This window comes from Rhinatrema bivittatum, chromosome 13 (genome assembly GCF_901001135.1).
Source record: "Rhinatrema bivittatum chromosome 13, aRhiBiv1.1, whole genome shotgun sequence".
Lineage (NCBI taxonomy): Eukaryota > Metazoa > Chordata > Amphibia > Gymnophiona > Rhinatrematidae > Rhinatrema > Rhinatrema bivittatum.
This window is the reverse complement of record NC_042627.1, coordinates 83,668,619-83,689,319: the sequence shown is the minus strand read 5'-3', so window position 1 is coordinate 83,689,319 and position 20,701 is coordinate 83,668,619. Positions and strand designations below refer to the sequence as shown.

General features: G+C 45.4%; 2 protein-coding genes across 7 annotated transcripts in view; one reads left to right on the top strand and one right to left on the bottom strand.

Moving 5' to 3' along the window:
• ARNT2 (aryl hydrocarbon receptor nuclear translocator 2) overlaps positions 1 to 20,701 on the bottom strand; it is a 251,764-nt gene that overhangs the window by 219,550 nt on the left and 11,513 nt on the right. For 3 of the 4 annotated variants that reach the window (XM_029574575.1, XM_029574576.1, XM_029574577.1), the window contains exon 2: positions 15,373 to 15,484. In XM_029574575.1, coding sequence (XP_029430435.1) covers positions 15,373 to 15,484 — 112 coding nt within the window. Of the gene's footprint in view, positions 1 to 15,372; positions 15,485 to 20,701 lie in introns of those variants that run through there. The other variant, XM_029574578.1, reaches the window with a different exon arrangement.
• Positions 18,221 to 20,701, top strand: part of CTXND1 (cortexin domain containing 1) — a 43,742-nt gene continuing 41,261 nt past the window's right edge. For 2 of the 3 annotated variants that reach the window (XM_029574585.1, XM_029574583.1), the window contains exons 1-2: positions 18,221 to 18,313; positions 20,076 to 20,250. The gene's annotated coding sequence lies outside the window, so the exon portion shown is untranslated. The remainder of the gene's footprint in view (positions 18,314 to 20,075; positions 20,251 to 20,701) is intronic. The other variant, XM_029574584.1, reaches the window with a different exon arrangement.

Here is a 20,701-nt window from a genome sequence, read left to right as displayed (position 1 = left end):
CTGCTGGCATTCAGTGGGGTATTCCTGGAGTGGGAACTGCAGTAATACAAAACTCCCAGGTGCCAGGTTGCCGGATAAGAGCTGCTACATACATTTTACTATGATGCCCACACAGTACGTGAGTGAATGTGGATAAGGTACGTGTGCTGCATGGCTGCTGGCATTCAGTGGGGTATTCCTGGAGTGGGAACTGCAGTAATACAAAACTCTCAGGTTGCTGGGTTAGAGCTGCTACATACATTTTACTATGATGCCCACACAGTACGTGAGTGAATGTGGATAAGGTACGTGTGCTGCATGGCTGCTGGCATTCAGTGGGGTATTCCTGGAGTGGGAACTGCAGTAATACAAAACTCTCAGGTTGCCGGGTTAGAGCTGCTACATACATTTTACTATGATGCCCACACAGTACGTGAGTGAATGTGCATAAGGAACGTGTGCTGCATGGCTGCTGGCATTCAGTGGGGTATTCCTGGAGTGGGAACTGCAGTAATACAAAACTCCCAGGTGCCAGGTTGCCGGATAAGAGCTGCTACATACATTTTACTATGATGCCCACACAGTACGTGAGTGAATGTGCATAAGGTACGTGTGCTGCATGGCTGCTGGCATTCAGTGGGGTATTCCTGGAGTGGCCACTGCAGTAATACAAAATTCCCAGGTGCCAGGTTGCCGGGTTAGAGCTGCTACATGCATTTTACTATGATGCCCACACAGTACGTGAGTGAATGTGTATAAGGTACGTGTGCTGCATGGCTGCTGGCATTCAGTGGCGTATTCCTGGAGTGGCCACTGCAGTAATACAAAATTCCCAGGTGCCAGGTTGCCGGGTTAGAGCTGCTACATACATTTTACTATGATGCCCACACAGTACGTGAGTGAATGTGCATAAGGTACGTGTGCTGCATGGCTGCTGGCATTCAGTGGGGTATTCCTGGAGTGGGAACTGCAGTAATACAAAACTCCCAGGTGCCAGGTTGCCGGATAAGAGCTGCTACATACATTTTACTATGATGCCCACACAGTACGTGAGTGAATGTGCATAAGGTACGTGTGCTGCATGGCTGCTGGCATTCAGTGGGGTATTCCTGGAGTGGGAACTGCAGTAATACAAAACTCCCAGGTGCCAGGTTGCTGGGTTAGAGCTGCTACATACATTTTACCTATGATGCCCACACAGTACGTGAGTGAATGTGCATAAGGAACGTGTGCTGCATGGCTGCTGGCATTCAGTGGGGTATTCCTGGAGTGGGAACTGCAATAATACAAAACTCCCAGGTGCCAGGTTGCCGGGTTAGAGCTGCTACATACATTTTACTATGATGCCCACACAGTACGTGAGTGAATGTGCATAAGGAACGTGTGCTGCATGGCTGCTGGCATTCAGTGGGGTATTCCTGGAATGGGAACTGCAGTAATACAAAACTCCCAGGTGCCAGGTTGCTGGGTTAGAGCTGCTACATACATTTTACTATGATGCCCACACAGTACGTGAGTGAATGTGCATAAGGTACGTGTGCTGCATGGCTGCTGGCATTCAGTGGGGTATTCCTGGAGTGGGAACTGCAGTAATACAAAACTCCCAGGTGCCAGGTTGCCGGATAAGAGCTGCTACATACATTTTACTATGATGCCCACACAGTACGTGAGTGAATGTGGATAAGGTACGTGTGCTGCATGGCTGCTGGCATTCAGTGGGGTATTCCTGGAGTGGGAACTGCAGTAATACAAAACTCTCAGGTTGCTGGGTTAGAGCTGCTACATACATTTTACTATGATGCCCACACAGTACGTGAGTGAATGTGCATAAGGTACGTGTGCTGCATGGCTGCTGGCATTCAGTGGGGTATTCCTGGAGTGGGAACTGCAGTAATACAAGTTAAAGGAGCAGCAAGTGTCTACAGGCACTTTTTCTTTAGGCATTTACATCCTTTTACTTTGAACGTTTATGCAAAACCCATGGGGAAACATGTCCCGTGTACTTTGTAGCTAAGGGCCAGAAGAGAAGTGACGTTGGTGTGGTGAGCCGGGGCCCAGTCCCAAATTTCCTGGCACCAGGCTGACAGGGGCACTGCGTCCTCACAAGCAGAAAGAATTAGTGTGGGGGTTTGGCCTATGTAAACCCACCGCCATCTTCAGTTGTGGAAGGACCTGCTTTGCTGTCAGACCTCAGTAAAGACGGCAGACAGAGCTCCTTTTTTCCCTACTTTACTTGTCTTTTGTGAGGAGGAAGCTTTCTCACCCTTCCTGCCTCTTCTTTGGTTTCCCTTTGGTTTGTCTTTTCCTCAGTACCCTAGGGCCCAGGCACTCAGTTTTATTTAACATTGGAGGAAAAACCTCAAAGCCCCTCTGTGTCCTCATGGAAGAAGGAATCTACATTTATTCCCAGGGAGAAGGAGTAAGGGGAGTGCACTGCTCAGGTGTAGCCTCAACCATCTCAAGGAGATCACCAAGGGCAGAGAACATGGACTGCAGTAAAGCTCTGCAAAACGAGACTTGAAACAAACACAACCAAACTGGACAGCTATTGGGAGGAAGCTTAAAAACCTACCTCAATGATTGGCATGGAGAGGGAACTAAATTATAAAATGCAGGTGTCTCATCACAAGTTTATTGAAAACTAAAATTGTAACAAGGACCCTGTAAATAAAAACTGTAGGGAACCTGTAATTAACTTTTCCGTCCTTAATCAGTAAAAGTTCCAAGTGTGATCATTAGTGCAGTTTGCAATTGACTTTACAATGTGTTTAAAAACAAACAACACACAAGCCCTAGAAGAGTAATATCCCCGGCCCCAGTCAGGGAATTCTGGACACTCAGGAGATGACTGTAGCATTTAAAACTGTGTTTGAGGTATGGTCCTTGGGTCCTGTAATGGGACTCTAGCCAGAGGGCTGTAATAACGTAACAAATCACAGCCTTAACAAAGAGCTATGCCTTGCACGGTTTCTGAAAAGCAGCAAGGTCTTCTATTGCTTTAATGGAATAGGGCAGTAAGTTCCATATAGTGGGACCTATAGATGAAAAAGCTTTTTTCTTAATTACCATCAATTTATTTATATTTTCAATTTATATTCTGCCTTTCAGACACTTTAAAGCAGATTACATTCAGATACTGATAGCCCCCATTACTTTTAGAAGAAGTCACTGAGCAGAGCAAAGAGGTCTAGCCAGAGAGTATAAGCAAACACAATTTGCAAGATAGATTGGAGCAGAATTATGAAGTCTATCAAAAATAATACTTTAAATTCAATTCAATATACTATAGGTATACAAAACTTTTTAAATAAATAAATATAGATTGTTTTAAACACTGGCTGAATATGTTCAGTGATTCTGATCTTAGTAATTAAACGTGTTGCAGTGTTTTGAACTAAATGAAGTCTGACACATAAATTTTTAGGAAGCCCTGTAAGAAAGAGTTACAATAATCAATATGTGTTAACACCAGTACTTGAATTAAAATACGCAAGTATGATGGCAGACTGCATATATTCCACCACTGAAAAAAACAAGCTTTGCCAGTTGAGGAAATATGCATCTGCATGGTTAGCTGAGAGTCCAGCCTGACTCCTAGAATTTTAACTTCAGTCTTGGAAGAAATGGCCTGGAAAGTGATCTGGATTAGAGGGGCAACAAAACACATACATGGGCATCTTAGCAGCAGCTCAGATTTATTATCTACTCAAAACTACCTCAGAGAGACATTTATTCAATGTAACTGTCTCATCACAATTATCTAAGGTACTATAAATGTGGATGTCATCAGCATACAGTGTATAAGAAAAAGCCAAGGTATCAATGTATTTGGCAAGCAGTAATATGTATATATTAAATAAAGAAGGGGATACTTGCACAAGCTGGGAAGCAGAAATCGCTATGAGGTGCATTGCAGCAGCCACTCTGAAGGCACCCAGTATTTATTTATTCATTCTTCTATTGAATAGTTTGGTGCGGATAGCAATTTACTTTTCCTAGAGAATTCACCCAGGGCCGCCATCAGGAATTTTGAGGCCCCATACAGCAAGCAGACAGCGACGGCCCGCGCGCTTTGCCGGCGCATACTGTCTGACGCGGCGGTGACGTCACAGCCGCGTCAGACAGTGAACGCTGGCAGGACAGAGCGCGCGGACGAGTCTCTGTCTGCGGTGCTCTGTAAATCAATGCTATGCGTGTCTAAAAGACACGCATAGCATTGATTCTCTCCCTTCTCTGGGGCCCGCACCCAGGGCCGGCTCCAGGTTTCAGTAGGCCCCTGGGCGACAGACTGTCGGAGAGAGCCTCAGTGGGCCTCTTTGCCATGAACTAATACATCCCCCAAGCGTGCCTGGCGGCTGCGGCGGGCCCCCATATGTGGCAGTAGATCCTGGGGCCCCATACTGCAGGCCCAAGAATACTGCCCTGATGGAGGCCCTGAATTCACCTTCTGAGCTCTGAAAGGAGCCGTGCATGAGAGCAGCCCCCTGGCACTGATCACATGTGCCCAGTACAATCAGGGTGCATTTCCTGGCTCAGGTTCAGTTTGGTTAGAGATCTAGAGCCCAATCACGGATAGTGGTTTGCAGACACAAAGCAAGCCAGAAGCACATGCTAAGTAAGAAATGTAATACAGAACAGAGAAAGCATGCGAGCTGGACTTAATCTGAGACACAGAAAGAGCGTGTTCTGTGCCGCCTTCCATAAGCAGCTCCTTGGGATCTGGTGCCAGAAGCCTTCAGTCACAACCAGCCAAACTTACTTTATTGCAGGCCTCAGCTCCGTCCATTCAGGCACGAGGTACGGCCACCTCACGATGATTGTGAACACTGCTTCACACTATCCCCAGCTCCAGCAAAACTAGGCCAGACTATACATCACCCAATCATCCTGTCACCATTTTTTTTAATTCTTATTTTTTGTCCAGAGAATTTTCTCTTGCTCTTTTGGGTTTCCGACTCAATCAGAAATGGCTGGTGCTGGGCTAAATGCCCCTATTGCCCATCGAATGCAGCGACACTCCTTGGCCAGCACTGCAGCTGCCTCTGGAGAGCAATATTTGTGCACCCCGAGTCCAGCCAATAGCTGTCGTCAAAAACTGTTCTGAAATGCATCTTGAGGGGAGCCAGCAACTTGTAAAGTCCTTTGTTTCTGACAAATATTAACAGGGTGATTTTCAAAAGTACCCACAGTAATACAAAATCTGCAGGTAAAAGTACTGCAAGAAAATTACCCCCTGCAAACTTTACACAACTTCTGAAAAGTCCAAATAGACTTTCCATCTGAAAAGTGCCTTGCAGAGATCTGCACCCACCATTCGAAGCAGGCAGCAGTTATGCAGAACTATAGAGCATAAAAACAAATAAAATTAACAGGTTAACCAAATGTTTGATACAAAAACAAATAGTGCCAAAATTCCAAAAAATACTTATGAAACAGGTTTATTATTTTATCTAACAAGAGTTTTACAATGTTTTCCACACATATGAAAAAGGTTTTATTTCACATCACTTTTACAAAATATAATAAAACCCCCCTTCAGGATGATCCAATGTTTAGGGAGCCGCCGAATTTTGCATATAAAAAAGATTTTCCCTTCGTGATCAGTTGGTTACATCAGAATTAGTTAATATGGATAATAATTCTTCTGACAGTTTCAATGTGGCAATTGTTCAGTATGTTCACATGATGAGTCAATGTCTCAGATTTTTGTGAATTCTTTGCAGCGTATGTATTGTTTACCAGCTAAATATGATTGTCATACTGCGCAGGTCATTTATGCATTTAAGTGCCCAATTATACAGGGTGGCCATGGAAAAGTAGCCCGCCTCCAATACTAGTGCACTGGAGGCAGGCTGCTTCTCCATGGCCACGCTGTGTATCGGGCAGACTAAAAAGAGGATTAGAACTCGCGTATTAGAGCACTTAAGTTGTTTGCGTATTGAAAAAGAAGGTGGCCCTCTTGTAATTCATTGGAGGACGATGAATCATCACTGAGAGAGGATTTATGTTTTTTTGTCATCACTCAAGGCTTGCTTAAAAGAGGAGGCAATATTTCAAATTATTTACTATGCAAAGATCAAAAATTTATCTTTGAATGGAATACTGTTGAGCTGGAAGGACTAAGCATTGACATTGAATGGAATGCATTTCTTTAATTTGTTAATTAATTTCGTTTATTGCAATATTCATTGATGTATTTTTGACAATCCAATAAGGGCATTTTACATCATAGTAGGTAGGTCCTCGGCCATTGTTTCTACTATAAAACATGCAGGGGCTGTGAAAGGCTTACAGACTCTTGTGCATGGCACTTCAACTCTTTGCTCAACCCTGGTAGAGCGGTGGATCCAGAAACCAGCATTATGGAAGGAGGAACCTATCTCAATTTGACATGGAAGGAGCCTGAGGAGGCCTCATTCTAAGAGGAGGAACGACCTGCAAATGTCTTCCATTTTCCAGGCCATGCTCCTCTGGTACCTTGGTGACATCTGGCGACAGTCATAGTTTAGCTCAGCAATCCTCAACCAGTGTGTTGCGGCTCCCGATGTCCCACTGCCCCACTTGTGCTTCCCTTCTCCCCAGGGCTGGGGCCGAAGAGCAGAGAGACATTGCGTGCCGCTGGAGGCCAGGTGAATGGCGGCTGATAAGCGGAGGCCAGGCCAGTGGCAGCTGATAAGAAGAGGCCAGGCTTATTGGGCCAAACAATGAGAAGAGGCTCCATGTGCGCTTGTGTGTGTATGAGTAACAGCTTTGTGTGCACGTGTACGGTAGTAGAATTGGTGCTTGGGTGCGTGAATTGCAGCTCTTTGTGCGCGTGTGCCTGGGTGCGCGAGTAGCAGATTTGTGTGTGCGCGTGCTAGGATGGGTGCCTGGGTGCGCGAGTGGCAGCTTTGTGTGTGCTTGTGGTAGAATGGGAGCAAGAGCATTTGTGTGTGATTGAGAGACAGACTGGTCAGGGAGGTGACTGGTGTGTGTGTGTGTATGTGAAAGAGAGAGAGACAGAGACTGGTCAGGGAGGTGACTGGTGTGTGTGTGTGAGAGAGACAGAGACTGGTCAGGGAGGTAACTGGTGTGTGTGTGTGTGTGTGTGTGTGTGAGAGAGAGAGAGACAGAGACTGGTCAGGGAGGTAACTGGTGTGTGTGTGAGAGAGAGAGACAGAGACTGGTCAGGGAGGTAACTGGTATGTGTGTGTGTGTGTGTGAGAGAGAGAGAGAGAGAGACAGAGACTGGTCAGGGAGGTAACTGGTGTGTGTGTGTGTGAGAGAGAGAGACAGAGACTGGTCAGAGAGGTAACTGGTGTGTGTGTGTGTGTGTGAGAGAGAGAGACAGAGACTGGTCAGGGAGGTAACTGGTATGTGTGTGTGTGAGAGAGACAGAGACTGGTCAAGGGAGGTGACTGGTGTGTGTGTGAGGGAGACAGAGACTGGTCAGGGAGGTGACGTGTGTGTGTGTGTGTGAGAGAGAGAGAGAGAGATACAGAGACTGGTCAGGGAAGTGACATGAAAATTGGTTCTTACCTGCTAATTTTCGTTCCTGTAATACCACAGATCAGTCCAGAAAAGTGGGTTGTGTATCCCTACCAGTGGTGGAGTCAGAGAACAATTAGAACTTTGGGCACTGCTACATAACGAGAGCGCCACCTGCAGTCACTCAGTATTGATCTGTACCCAAGCCCATGCTAACAGAACTAAATAACGAAGGGCAGCACCCAACCAAATTTCCGGACTACCACTTCGTCGCTGGCAAAAAAAACCAGACTGAACAACTGCTAAAAACTGTTCCATGAATCATGTCTGCAAAAAAAGGAGCTTCAACAATAAAAAACTCAAGCAGGTTCTGACCAAGACAGTCTTTCGGTATCTGAAGAAAGGGGTGGGCCTCTGGACTGATCTATGGTATTACCGAAATGAAAATTAGCAGGTAAGAACCAATTTTCATTTCCTGAACATACCCAGATCAGTCCAGAAAAGTGGGATGTACCCAAGCCACCCTACACTGGGTGGGAACCTGAAAGTCCCGCACAAAGCACACTCTCCCCGAAGGACGGTTCATGAGAAGCCTTAACGTCCAAGCGGTAATGTTTTGTAAAAGTGTGAACAGACGACCTCACCGCCGCCCTACAGATCTCCTGAGGCGACAGTAACTGACACTCTGCCCAGGAGGTAGCCTGAGCCCTAGTGGAATGAGCTCTGAGACCCAAAGGCACCTGACGCCCTCGGGCTATGTATGCCACGCAAATGGCTTCCTTAATCCACCGAGATATGGTCGCCTTTGACGCTCTGTCCCCCTTCTTTGGGCCACCAAAGAGGACGAACAAATGATCAGAACGTCTGAAGTCACTGGTAACCTCCAGATAACGCAATAAGGCGCGCCGCACATCCAAAAGATGAAGGTCTCTGTTCTGAGAAGACTCCCAGGACCAGTTAGGGAACCCCGGAAGCTCCACAGTTTGATTGACATGAAAGGCTGAAATCACCTTAGGGACAAAGGACAGAACCGTACATAACGATACCCGATCGTCGTAAATCCGAAGGAAAGGATCCCGACAAGACAGCGCCTGCAACTCTGAGATCCGACGGGTCGAGCAAATGGCCACCAAAAACACCGTTTTCAAAGTCAGATTTTTCAGGGAAACTCCACGAAGAGGCTCGAAAGGAGCACCACATAGAACTTGCAGGACTAAATTCAAACTCCAATCCAGACACACCGAACGGATGGGATGGCACAGGGCACAAATGTTTGACCCTCTTAAGAAACTGAGCAATATCCGGATGTGCTGCCAGCGAACAGCCGTCAAAGTTTCCCTGCAAGGCACCTAGAGCTGCAACTTGTACATGAAGGGAATTGAATGCCAAGCCCTTAGCAAGGCCCTGTTGCAGAAAGTTAAGCACCCGAGGAACATGCACCGCTAAAGGGTCGCAGGAACGCTGATGACCTCACGTCTCAAAAAGCTTCCAAACTCTCACATAGGCCATAGAGGTAGCTAGATGTCTCGCCTATAGGAGGGTGGAAATGACTTGTTCTGAATAACCCCTCAAGCGTAAATGTCGCCTCTCAAAAACCAAGCCGCAAGAGAGAAGCGATCCTCCCGATCGAAAATATGGTCCCCTGACTGAGCTGATGCGTTAGATGAGCCAGCTGAAGTGGACCAGATCCGCGAACCACGGACGACGTGGCCACTCCGGCGCCACCAGAATCACTCTTCCTGGGTGCCGCTCCATGCGACAGAGAAGCCAACCTATGAGGGGCCAGGGCGGGAAGGCATAGAGCAGAATCCCTGTGGGCCAAGGACACATGACAGCGTCTATGCCCACCAAGCCCTGTTCTCGGCGATGGCTGAACAAACAACTGTTTTTGCGTTCACCTGCATTGCCATCAGGATCCAGCTGAGGAGTTCCCCATCTGGCGCAAATGAGATTCCACGCCTCGAGAGATAGCTCCCATTCCCCTGGGTCTAGTTGCTGACAGCTGAGAAAATCGGCTTCCACATTCTTTACTCCCGCGACATGGGATGCGGCAATGCCCTCGAGATGGCGCTCCGCCCAGGTGAACAGAAGACGTGCCTCTAGTGCTATGGCGGGACTTGAGTCCCGCCTTGCCGGTTGATATACGCCACCGTTGTCGCATTGTCCGAGAAGACTCGCACCATTCTGCCCTGGATCCAGGGAAGAAACACCCACAGGGCCAGTCGTATAGTCCTGGTCTCGAGCCGGTTTATGGACCAGGATCTTTCCATTGCCGACCGCCACCACCACCATCACCTTGGTGAATGTGCGAGAAGCTGTTGCAAGACCAAATGGGAGGGCTTGAAATTGGAAGTGTCGTCCCAAGACCTTGAATCGCAGAAATCTCTGGTGATTCAGCCAGATCGAAATGTGTAAATACACCTCCGTGAGGTCCAGAGAAGCGAGAAACTCCCCTTTTCGAACCGCGGTTCACCTTCTGCAGATCGAGGATGGGCCAAAACGTGCCCTCCTTCTTGGAAACCATAAAGTACACGGAGTACCGACCTCGTCCCAGTAGAGCCTCCGGAACTGGGACAATAGCTTTGAGCTCGAGAAGTCATTGTAGAGTCACCCAGACCGCCTCTCGCTTGACACTTGAGGCCACCCAGGACTCCACAAAAACCTCCCGGACCGGGCGCGAGAACTCCAGTGCATACCCGTCTTTGATCACTTCTAAGACCCAGCGGTCTGATGTAATTCTTGCCCATTCCGTGTAAAAGTTGGATAATCTGCCACTGACAGCTTTGACATCGGAATGGGTGCTTGTGGCTTCATTGGGCGTTTTTATTACTTCCTGCACCAAGATTTCCCTAATCTCTTCCGGGCCGGCGACCCCCTCAAAAGGACTACTGGCGCCACGAAGCAGGTTTAGAAGCAGGAGGTGCGGAGTATCTACCCGCTCTGAAGTGGCGAGAGTCCCGAAACCTAGCTCGAGGAAGGAAGACTTTCTTAGAAAATCTTTTATCTTCCAGCAACTGATTGCCCTTGGATTCGGCAAGCAGCTTTACTAGCTGATCCAGATCCTCCCCAAACAGAAGCTTGCCCTTAAAGGGTAGATTACAAAGCTGGGACTTGCAGAACAAATCCGCCACCCAATTACGCAGCCAGAGGAGACGCCGCGCTGACACCATGGACACCATACCTCTCGCCGAGGTCCTCACCAGATCATACAAAGCATCTGCAACATAAGCGATGCCTGCTTCTAGGTGGGCGGACTGCAGAGTCCTAATGTCACCCATATCGGCCCCGGCAGCTGACTCCTGGATCCAACACAGACAGGCCCTCTCTACATGAGGCTAGCGCAAACCACCTCCTGAAGGCTTAGCGTGGCAACCTCGAATGCTCGCTTCAACTGGATCTCCAGCTTGCGGTCCTGCATATCCTTAAGGGCAGCTGCCCCAGCAACCAGGATAGTGGTCTTTTTCGTGACTGCCGAGACCGAAGCATCCACCTTTGGAATCTTCAGTAAATCCAAAACATCAGACGATAACGGGAACAGTTTCGCCATAGCTCTGCCCACCTTCAAGCTGGAATCCAGAGTCTCCCACTCCCATCTAGTGAGTTTGCGAACCTTCTTAGGCAGAGGAAAAGATGGTGTGGGACCCCTAATGCCGTTGAGGACTAGATTGACACCCTCGTTGTCAGACTCTTCTTGAGAAACCTTAAGTCCCAGAACTTCAAGGACCTGGGGAATAAGGTGTCTTAACTCATCCCGCTTGAACAAACGCACCACGCTGGGGTCATCCCCCGCCACGAGAGGGTAATTGGGCTCATCCGGATCATCAGTATCCACATCAGCCGGATCCGGCTGCGAATTCGGGTCTGCCGCCCCTACTACCCCAGAAGCCAGCATCGCCCCAGAACCCGGGATCGGATCTCGCGTACCCTGGGGAGAATCTCCTGTGGGGTGAGCGTGATCAGAGAGGCACTGATGAGGATCCGTACCCCGACCTCTTTTCTCAGGCGGGTCAGAACCTGCCCCAGGAGACCGGGCCGCTTTACCGCCGAGTGTTGCCTTGCCAGGAAATCCTGGTACATAAGGAGGACAAATTCTGGGGAAAACCCCTCCAGGTCCCCCTCCCCAACTGGAGAGTTGGCTGGGGTGATATCATCAGTTCCCCTGGTGAGGTCTTCCCTCACCGGGACTAGAACAGGCGGAGAATTCTCTTCCCGCGAAGCCGAAGGCAAGACAGACGTTCCCTCCCCGAGGGAGGAGGCAAGAAGCCCTGAAGAGCCCTCTAACCCCGGGGAACACGCTGCACATAAGGAGGCCGCATCTAACATCTGGCTGCGAGACCCACAGGCACGGCAGAGCCTGCGATTCTGTTTTCCGTCCCATCCGCAGCAGCGCGCCAATAGTCTGAAGTGAAATAGAAAACGGTGCAAATAAAAAAAGAAATGTTCGGAGCCGCCACGTGGAGAAAATTTTAGTCAGGCAGGATCAGAAAAACAAACGTTTTGTGCTGCGGGCTAGGAGACTACCGGCTGAGGAGAAAAAAACATGCGCAGCCGTGCTGCAGGAAGGAAGCCTGTCTATAGTGAAATCGCAAGGCCCCTATCAGGGAAGCGGCGCGTAAACGAGGCACACCGAGAAAAACTCACCCTTGCCCTCAGAAAACGACCCGGAGCCCCGGGAGCTGAGGGGAACACTGCTGACAGCTTCCCCAGCCAGCCTTAAAAGACCTGGTCCCTGCTGCACCTCTCCTTACCTTAGCACTGAAGACTGTCAGTCAGCCGCAGTGAAAACAGCTCTTTTTTTTATTAAACTTTACCAAGACACAGAGAAAAGCTGTTACAGGAGACAAGGGAGCAGCTGTAGCAGAGACGGTGGTGAGTAGCCAGGAGCCCCTGCTCGTCAGACACCGAACTGTGGCGGGCGAAACCCTGACAGGAATATCCAATTCCCCGGACACCCGGCTTCTACTGAGGGATGGTCCACGAAGGCGCCTAGCACCTCATGAAGTGACCATATACCAAAAAATTAAATTCAAACTAACTAAATAAAAAATCTAACTAAAGATTGCAGGTGTGCATCTGTACCACCCGCTGGAGTCAGAGAAATACTGAGTGACTGCAGGTGTGTGTGTGTGTGTGAGAGAGAGACAGAGACTGGTCAGGGAGGTGACTGGTGTACGTGTGTGTGTGTGTGAGAGACAGACAGAGACTGGTCTGGGAGGTGACTGGTGTACGTGTGTGTGTGTGTGTGTGTGTGTGAGAGAGAGAGAGACAGAGACTGGTCAGGGAGGTGACTGGTGTGTGTGTGTGAGAGAGAGACAGAGACTGGTCTGGGAGGTGACTGGTGTGTGTGTGTGAGAGAGAGACAGAGACTGGTCTGGGAGGTGACTGGTGTACGTATGTGTGTGTGAGAGAGAGAGAGAGAGAGAGAGACAAAGACTGGTCAGGGAGGTGACTGGTGTGTGTATGTGAGAGACAGAGACTGGTCAGAGAGTTGACTGGTGTATGTGTGAGGAAGAGAGACTAGTTAAGGAGGTTACTGGTCTGTGTGAGACAGAGACTGTGTGTGAGTGACTGGTTGTGGGCCCTAAGGAAGAGAACTGTGAGGACAGAGCTTCAGCAGCCACTGCTGCTTCTGGAGAGTGTATTGGCCTGGAAAGGAAAGGAGTAGGAGAGTTGCTGGAGAGGGTAAGTAAAGGTGGAATTTTAAGTTTATTTTTCTTGATTGACTGCCATTTTAATTATTGGTTATTATGTGATGTGTCTGCTGTTTTGAAATATTTTATTGATATTTGGACAATTTTTAATAATTTTTATGAGTTTTTAATTGTTGGATGTTATTCTGTTCATCAGCCGTTTTGTAATATTTATTAGTACAGTTTTACAATTATTTCTAAGTGGGTATCTATCTAAAGCAGCTTGGCTTGCTCTGTTTTCCTAATAGGAGGTGTATTAGTGTTTAGGGCCTGGTTAAATATTTGTAGTGGTAAATTACTGTCTTTTCATAAGGAGGGGTATTGTGCCTGCCAGTAAAGAGAGTTTGTTTTGCTTTTACTGAGATGTCATCCGATCTAGAATATCTTTTTTTGTATGGTGAGCTGTACTGGTAATGCCCTACTTCTGCTCTGCACCCATTTCTGGGAGTCGAGGGGGTTCCTGAGGATGCAGAATGTATATTTACATTTTGCCCCGTGACAGTCACATGTTCAGTGTGTCACGCATGTGAGAACCATCTGCCAGGTGTGTCCCGGCCGAAAAAAAGGTTGAGAACCACTGGTAGCTGCATCGTGGTCTGGCCCCAGACATTTATAACAAATATTGTGTCCATCGATGATGAACATCTTCTGGCCACACACAGAGTCCTTGAAGCCGCATTTTTTTTTTTTTTTAGTTAACTTTTTTTTTTTTTGGTACCACTAAAAAGTGCTGTTGAGGGGTTGCTGAGGCAGCGAGGCAATTCAAAGTGAGTGAAGATCAAAAAAGAACTATGAAGTACCAAACAACTTAATAAAAACAGGATAAAAGCTCAGACAAAAAAACAAAAACTAAAGGGCTCACAAGGCAACATGCGCACAGAAACTCCCAGGCATGCTCCATGGAGCAAAAGCTCTATGAGCTAGGAGAGAAGGTTCTGCTCAGTCACCCACAGGTCACGACTAATTCAGCTCTGCTTGTTACTGAAGAAAGGAGAACGCACTTTACAACACCCTGTCTCCAAGGGAATATTTCAATAAGATAATGCACAAATTTCAAACCATTTCCATCGGAAAGGAAACAGTAGGACCAGGGGTCATGAAATGAACTCCAGTGGGGATGATTCAGAACCATCAAAAAAATATTTCTTCACGGAGAGGGTGGTTGATGTTTGGATACCCTTCTGGAGGAGATGGTGAAGAAGAAAACACTCAACAAATTCAAAGGGGCATGGGATCAACACTGTGAATTTTTAAAGGCTAGAAGATGGAAATGAAGAAAAGGCTGCATGGGGGTAACCTGCACGGAGCGGCAATTACTACCCTTAAAAGAAGGCACGGGGATTACTACCCTCAACCAATAACCTTGATGCTTTTGACGCAAATGCAACATCATTCCCCACTTACATGGTGGGGGAGGGAAGGGGAATTGGATCCAGGTGACAACCAAGAAGAGACCCTGACTTTTACAGTCTGGGATACTGACACACAGATATAAGGGAAAATGCCCAGGAAAGCTTCTATGGCCAAGTCCCAAAGCAAAGAACATCAAGCAGCATTGTCTGAATTATCAAGAAGACTCCTCACCCAGTAAAAATGTTGCTAGCAATAATTTGTTATGGGTTTGACAGTTGGTTTTGATTGTAAATATTATTACCCTTATCATAGGGCTTGTGGGTAACTGCACGGAGCAGCAGTTAATACCCTTAACAGAAACATGGGGTATCCTGCACAGAGCAGCAGATACTACCACAAGAAGCTTGCTGGGCAGACCTGTCCTTTTCTGCTTTCATTACTATGTGTTACTATGAGAGATTATCCTATAATCTTATGGGGTGTCCAAAAGGTGATCAGAAGTCCCAACCTCATCCTTTGGTCTGCTCAACAGGTGCACTAAGATCATACCTTGTTCTCTTTCCTCAGATTCTTCTCCCTGAGAGATGATCAGGGGCTCACAGCTTGTCCAATGGCCTCAGGATCTTCTCCTGACATTTGGTTAAGGTCAAAACGTGTCCCAGGATCCTTACATGACAGTGATCAGAAGTTGCACCTGTTGTTATGGCCCCAGAATCATTCCTAACAAATGGATCAGATGTTGTACTTCAGAGTGAATTTATGTGCACTCTCATTCGCTTATCCATAACTCATCCTATGTTTTGTAATATCCCCTCTGGTATCTCACTTGCACTGGGTTTCCCCCATCAAACAGTTTTCATCTCTTTATATAGAAAAAGCTTACCCAGATCGTCTTTTTCCTCCTCGAGTGGGCATGGGTCCTGCCATCCTCACCTGCCCAGCCGCCATGGATGTGACTGGCAAACTCACAGCTCCAGGGATATCTGAAGTCATTTCTAAAATGGAAGAAACGCAAATAAAATTAAACACCACACCAGGACCAGCAAAAAAAAAAATCTAGATGTAAGGACTACTACTGAATATTCTAGCAGAGAAACATTCACTTTTTACTCATGAAAGCAGAGTGCTTACCTGTAACAGGTGTTCTCACAGGACAGCAGGATGTTAGTCCTCACAAATATGGCAAATCCACTAGGAATTATCAAAGATGCATGCTAAACATTGACCAAGTTGGAAGCTGGATACATGAAGGGCAGGAAAATATTCACGTTCATGTTCTAGAACACTTGCAATGAATGAGGTGAAGTCAATCAAAAGTTTACTAATGCAAATTTTAGTTACATCCATGAGCTTGAATTCATGATTTTCCCTTGCGCCAGCAACTGTTTGACTTTTGCTAAACCTCTCAACCTGAACAGGTCTGATTGCTTCAATGTCTTCATCCAGCTTCCAACCTGGTCAATATTTAGCATGCACCTTTGATAATTCCTAGTGGATCTTGGTCAATTTCTTGATTTTCCCTTTGCCAGCAACTATATGACCTTTGTTAAACCTCTCAACCTGAACAGGTCTGATTGCTTCAATGTCTTCCTTTGGGACAAAGAAAAATTTGATACCAAGGACACTTCACAAAAGTCAAATAGATCCTTTGGTGTCAAAATTCGGTAATTGAAGACTAGCACGGACAGCTAAACATTTTGTAGTTACTCTAATCCCATCACAGGGTGATTTTTCATGGCTGGTGCCAAAAAAGTTCTATTCAGATGTAACATGAAAGTCGTTACTATGATTGAAAAGATTAATGACATTTTTTAAGTTTTTGTATTGGGCAGCAGAGCCATCGCTAAACTGGTGAAAATGCTCCAAAAATGCCCTTCAAATGCTCCATGACTGTTCTCAAAAACTAATGCACAGCTATTGTGTCATGGTGCAAGCAGTTACTGATGAGTCAGATGAACTGAGCCAAATCACTGTGAACCTGGAAGATGTAGTAGGCCAGACTGACAAAACTAAAGAGTAACAAATCACCTGGACGAGATGGTATGCATCGCAGGGTTCTGAAGGAACTCAAAAATGAAATTTCTGATCTATTAGTTAAAATTTGTAACCCATCATTAAAATCATCCATTGTACCTGAAAACTGGAGGGTGGTCAATGTAACCCCATATTTAAAAAGAGCTCCAGGGGTGATCCGGGAAACTATAGATCAGTGAACCTACTTCAGTGCCAGGAAAAATAGTGGAAACTTCTCAAGATCAAAATCGTAGAGCATATAGAAAGACATGATTTAATGGGACACAGTCAACATGGATTTACCCAAGGCAAGTCTTGCCTAACAAATCTGCTTCAGTTTTTTGAAGGGATTAATAAACATGTAGATAAAGGTGAACCAGTAGATTTAGTGTATTTGGATTTTCAGACGGCGTTTAACAAAGTCCCTCATGAGAGGCTTCTAAGAAAACCGATTTTGGGCAGCCTTGCGTGCGCCGACCCCGGATTTTAATGGATACGCGTGTATCTATTAAAATCCCGCATACTCTTGTTTGCACCTGGTGCACGAACAAATGTACGCATGGGCGCAGATTTATAAAATCTACCCAACAGAGTAGGATCAAATGGTCAATTTTCTCAGTGGAAAAGAGTAAAGAGTAGAGTGCCTCAGGGATCTGTATTTGGACTGGTGCTTTTCAATATATTTATAAATGAACTAGAAAGGAATTTGACGAGTGAGGTAATCAAATTTTCAGATGATACAAAATTATTCAGAGTAGTTAAATCATAAGCGGTTTGTCATTTAATTGCAGGAGGACTTTATGAGACTGGACGATTGGGCATCCAAATGAGAGAAGAAATTTTATGTGGACAAGGGCAAGGTGTTGCAAATAGGAAAAAATAACCCTTGCTGTAGTTACACGATCTTAGGTTCCATATTAGGAGCTACCACCCAGGATCTAGGCATCATGGTGGATAACACATTGAAATCGTTGGGTCAGTGTGCTGTGGCAGTCAAAAAAGCAAACAGAATGTTAGGAATTATTAGGAAGGGATTGGTGAATAAGAAGGAAAATTCATAATGCCTCTGTATCGCTCCATGGTGAGACCGCACCTTGAATACTGTGTACAATTCTGGTAGCCGCATCTCAAAAAAGATATAATTGCGATGGAGAAGGTACAGAGAAGGGCGACCAAAATGATAAGGGGAATGGAACAGCTCCTCTATGAGGAAAGACTAAAGAGGTTAGGACTTTTCAGCTTGGAGAAGAGACGACTGAGGGGGGATATGATAGAGGTGTTTAAAATCATGAGAGGTCTAGAACGGGTAGATGTGAATCGGATTTTTACTCTTTCGGATAATAGAAAGACTAGGGGGCACTCCATGAAGTTAGCATGGGGCACATTTAAAACTAATCGGAGAAAGTTCTTTTTCACTCAACGCACAATTAAACTCTGGAATTTGTTGCCAGAAGATGTGGTTAGTGCAGTTAGTATAGCTGTGTTTAAAAAAGGATTGGATAAGTTCTTGGAGGAGAAGTCCATTACCTGCTATTAATTAAGTTGACTTAGAAAATAGCCACTGCCATTAGCAATGGTTACATGGAATAGACTTAGTTTTTGGGTACTTGCCAGGTTCTTATGGCCTGGATTGGCCACTGTTGGAAATAGAATGATGGGCTTGATGGACCCTTGGTCTGACCCAGTATGGCATGTTCTTATGTTCTTATGCAGGACATAGAAGGATTTATGGACTTATTTAAATCCGTTTTCGATGACACTGCTCGAACTTCTGTCGCCAGTTCTGCTTTGGGTGAATTGAAACAAGGCAGGTAAGGTAATGAATTATTTGTTTTTGCTTTATTAATAAATACAGTGCATATATTAAAATTATAACTTTCTTATTAGAGCTACAAATATCACAAAATTATGGATTTTTCTAGAAGTGACACACCACCCGAGTTATGCTTGTTTGTTTTTTTTATGAATTTTGACACACTGAACTCAAAAGGTTGGCCATCACTGCCCTAGGTCAATTTTTGCAGATGAGGAGTTCCCTAGAACAACCTGAACTGATCTGTCAGTTAAGTAGGAAGAAAACCATTGTAAAGTCAAATTATTAAGTCCAATTTCCTTTAGTTTCTGAATTAGTACCTGATGATCCACTGTGTCAAAGGCTGACAACAGATCTAATAGAATCAATAAGTATGTTTGGCCATTATCAATAAAAGAGACTCAGTGCTAAAATGTTTTCTAAACCAAGCTGAGTTGGATAGAGTAAATTATGTTTCTAAATAGTCAATTGCAACTGGATTACTTTTTCAATTAATTTTGCAATAAAAGGCTGGTTTGAAACAGTTCTATAATTACTAAGACTAAGTATGCTCCAGTCAGCACATTTATTTTTAATAATAGGTCTAACTATAGCACATTTTAATGAGGTTGGCATTTTTCCTTCTGCTAAAGATAAACTAACTATATTGGCCAAAGAAGACGAAAGTAGATATAATATTGTTTTTAGTATCCTTATAGGTAAATCATAATTGGGAAGGGTTGCCGGGTTCATGTTTCTTAAAATCATTTCAATTTCTAAGGATGAAGTAGATTCAAAATGAGATTGTTGTTTAACTGTATAGTGATCCTCTGATCCTGCTGATGTGGGAGGTTGAAGATTAATTTTTGGATTTTTCTTTAAAGTATACTGCAAATTTGTTGCTTTTACTCTTGCAAATCATACTGACATAGTGTTGATTTGATAAAATTGGTAGTTGTCAAATTTTGAACTAAGGAGTACAATACTTTAGGATTGAATTTAATATCATGAATTTTTTTTCCATAGAATTGTCTTTTAGTACTATTAATTAAGGTTCTATATTTATGTAATAGAGCTCTGTAAGTTCCCAGGGCATGATTAGTAGGATGCTTCCTCCAAAGTCTTTCCTTCTTCCTTAAGAGCCTTTTGAGTTCTCTAAGTTCATTTGTGTTCCAAGGGGCATTGATTTTCCTTTTGGATTGCTTCCTGGAACTGTAAGGACTGATTTTATCAGCAATCGTGGATGTTATATCTTTCCATGATGTAACTGCTGGCTCCATACCTTCAAAATTAAGTTTAGCTAGGCCATTGGGTAATAAATCGACTAAATCATCAGTCTTAAAAGGTTTGCGATATGAATAGGTGAGATCATGACTAATATGAGAGAGGGAAGAAAGTTGATATTCACGGTGGACTGAATTATTTATGGTCTGACCAAGGAACTGATTTGACAAAGGTTGATAAAGGTATCCACTAAAGTGGTGTCAAAAATTAAATCTAACGTATAACTCGCTTTATGGGTATGATATGATCCCAACCCAAGGCTGAGAGCACATGAAGGAAATTCACAAGCTGATGATTGAGGAGACACATTAAACATGTAAGTTGAAATCACCTAAAATAAAAACTGGGATCTCATCAGATAGATTATTGGCTAAGACCTCAATTAGCAGTGAGCTATTATGTTCTAATAATACTGGAGGGCAATATACTAAACAGACAACAGTTTGGGTTAACAGGGCCGCAGCTTTAATAACAACAACATGTCCTTTACTTGGTAGACCGTTTCCTCCTGGGCCGCTGGAGCGGCAGATTCAGGAAATGCCATGGGTGTGGTCAAGAGAGGCACACTGGGACGAGGAATATTCGTCAGGCAGGAGTCAAAACAAGACGGGCCCCAAGATGTGATCTGAAGAGTATCCCAGTGTATGACTGGGGAGTGTTTCTGCAGCCAGGGTAAGCCCAAGATGATGGGATGCATGGCCTTCAGACATGACGAAGTGATTGAACTTCCATGGAGGTCTTGCAGCCTCAAAAGACCGTGAAATCAACTTGGGAGTTCAAATACTATGAGGCTCAAATAGAGAGCCAAGCAGTGTAGGCCAGAAGAAACAACTGGTCGGCGGTGGCAGGAAGGAAGGATAATTGGGTCCGGAAAATCCTGGGTGAGCCTGTGAAATTTCTAGGTGCCATGGCAACCTGGTGGGAATGATTTGTCGAGTCCTGACTTACAAATAAGCCACCAAGCATATTTTAAAAATCCAGTTACACCGTGACCTGTGTATGGATTATAACAACATGGCCATACTGGGTCAGACAAGGGTCCATCAAGCCCAGCATCCTGTTTCCAACAGTGGCCAATCCAGGCCATAAGAACCTGGCAATTACCCAAAAACTAAGTCTACCC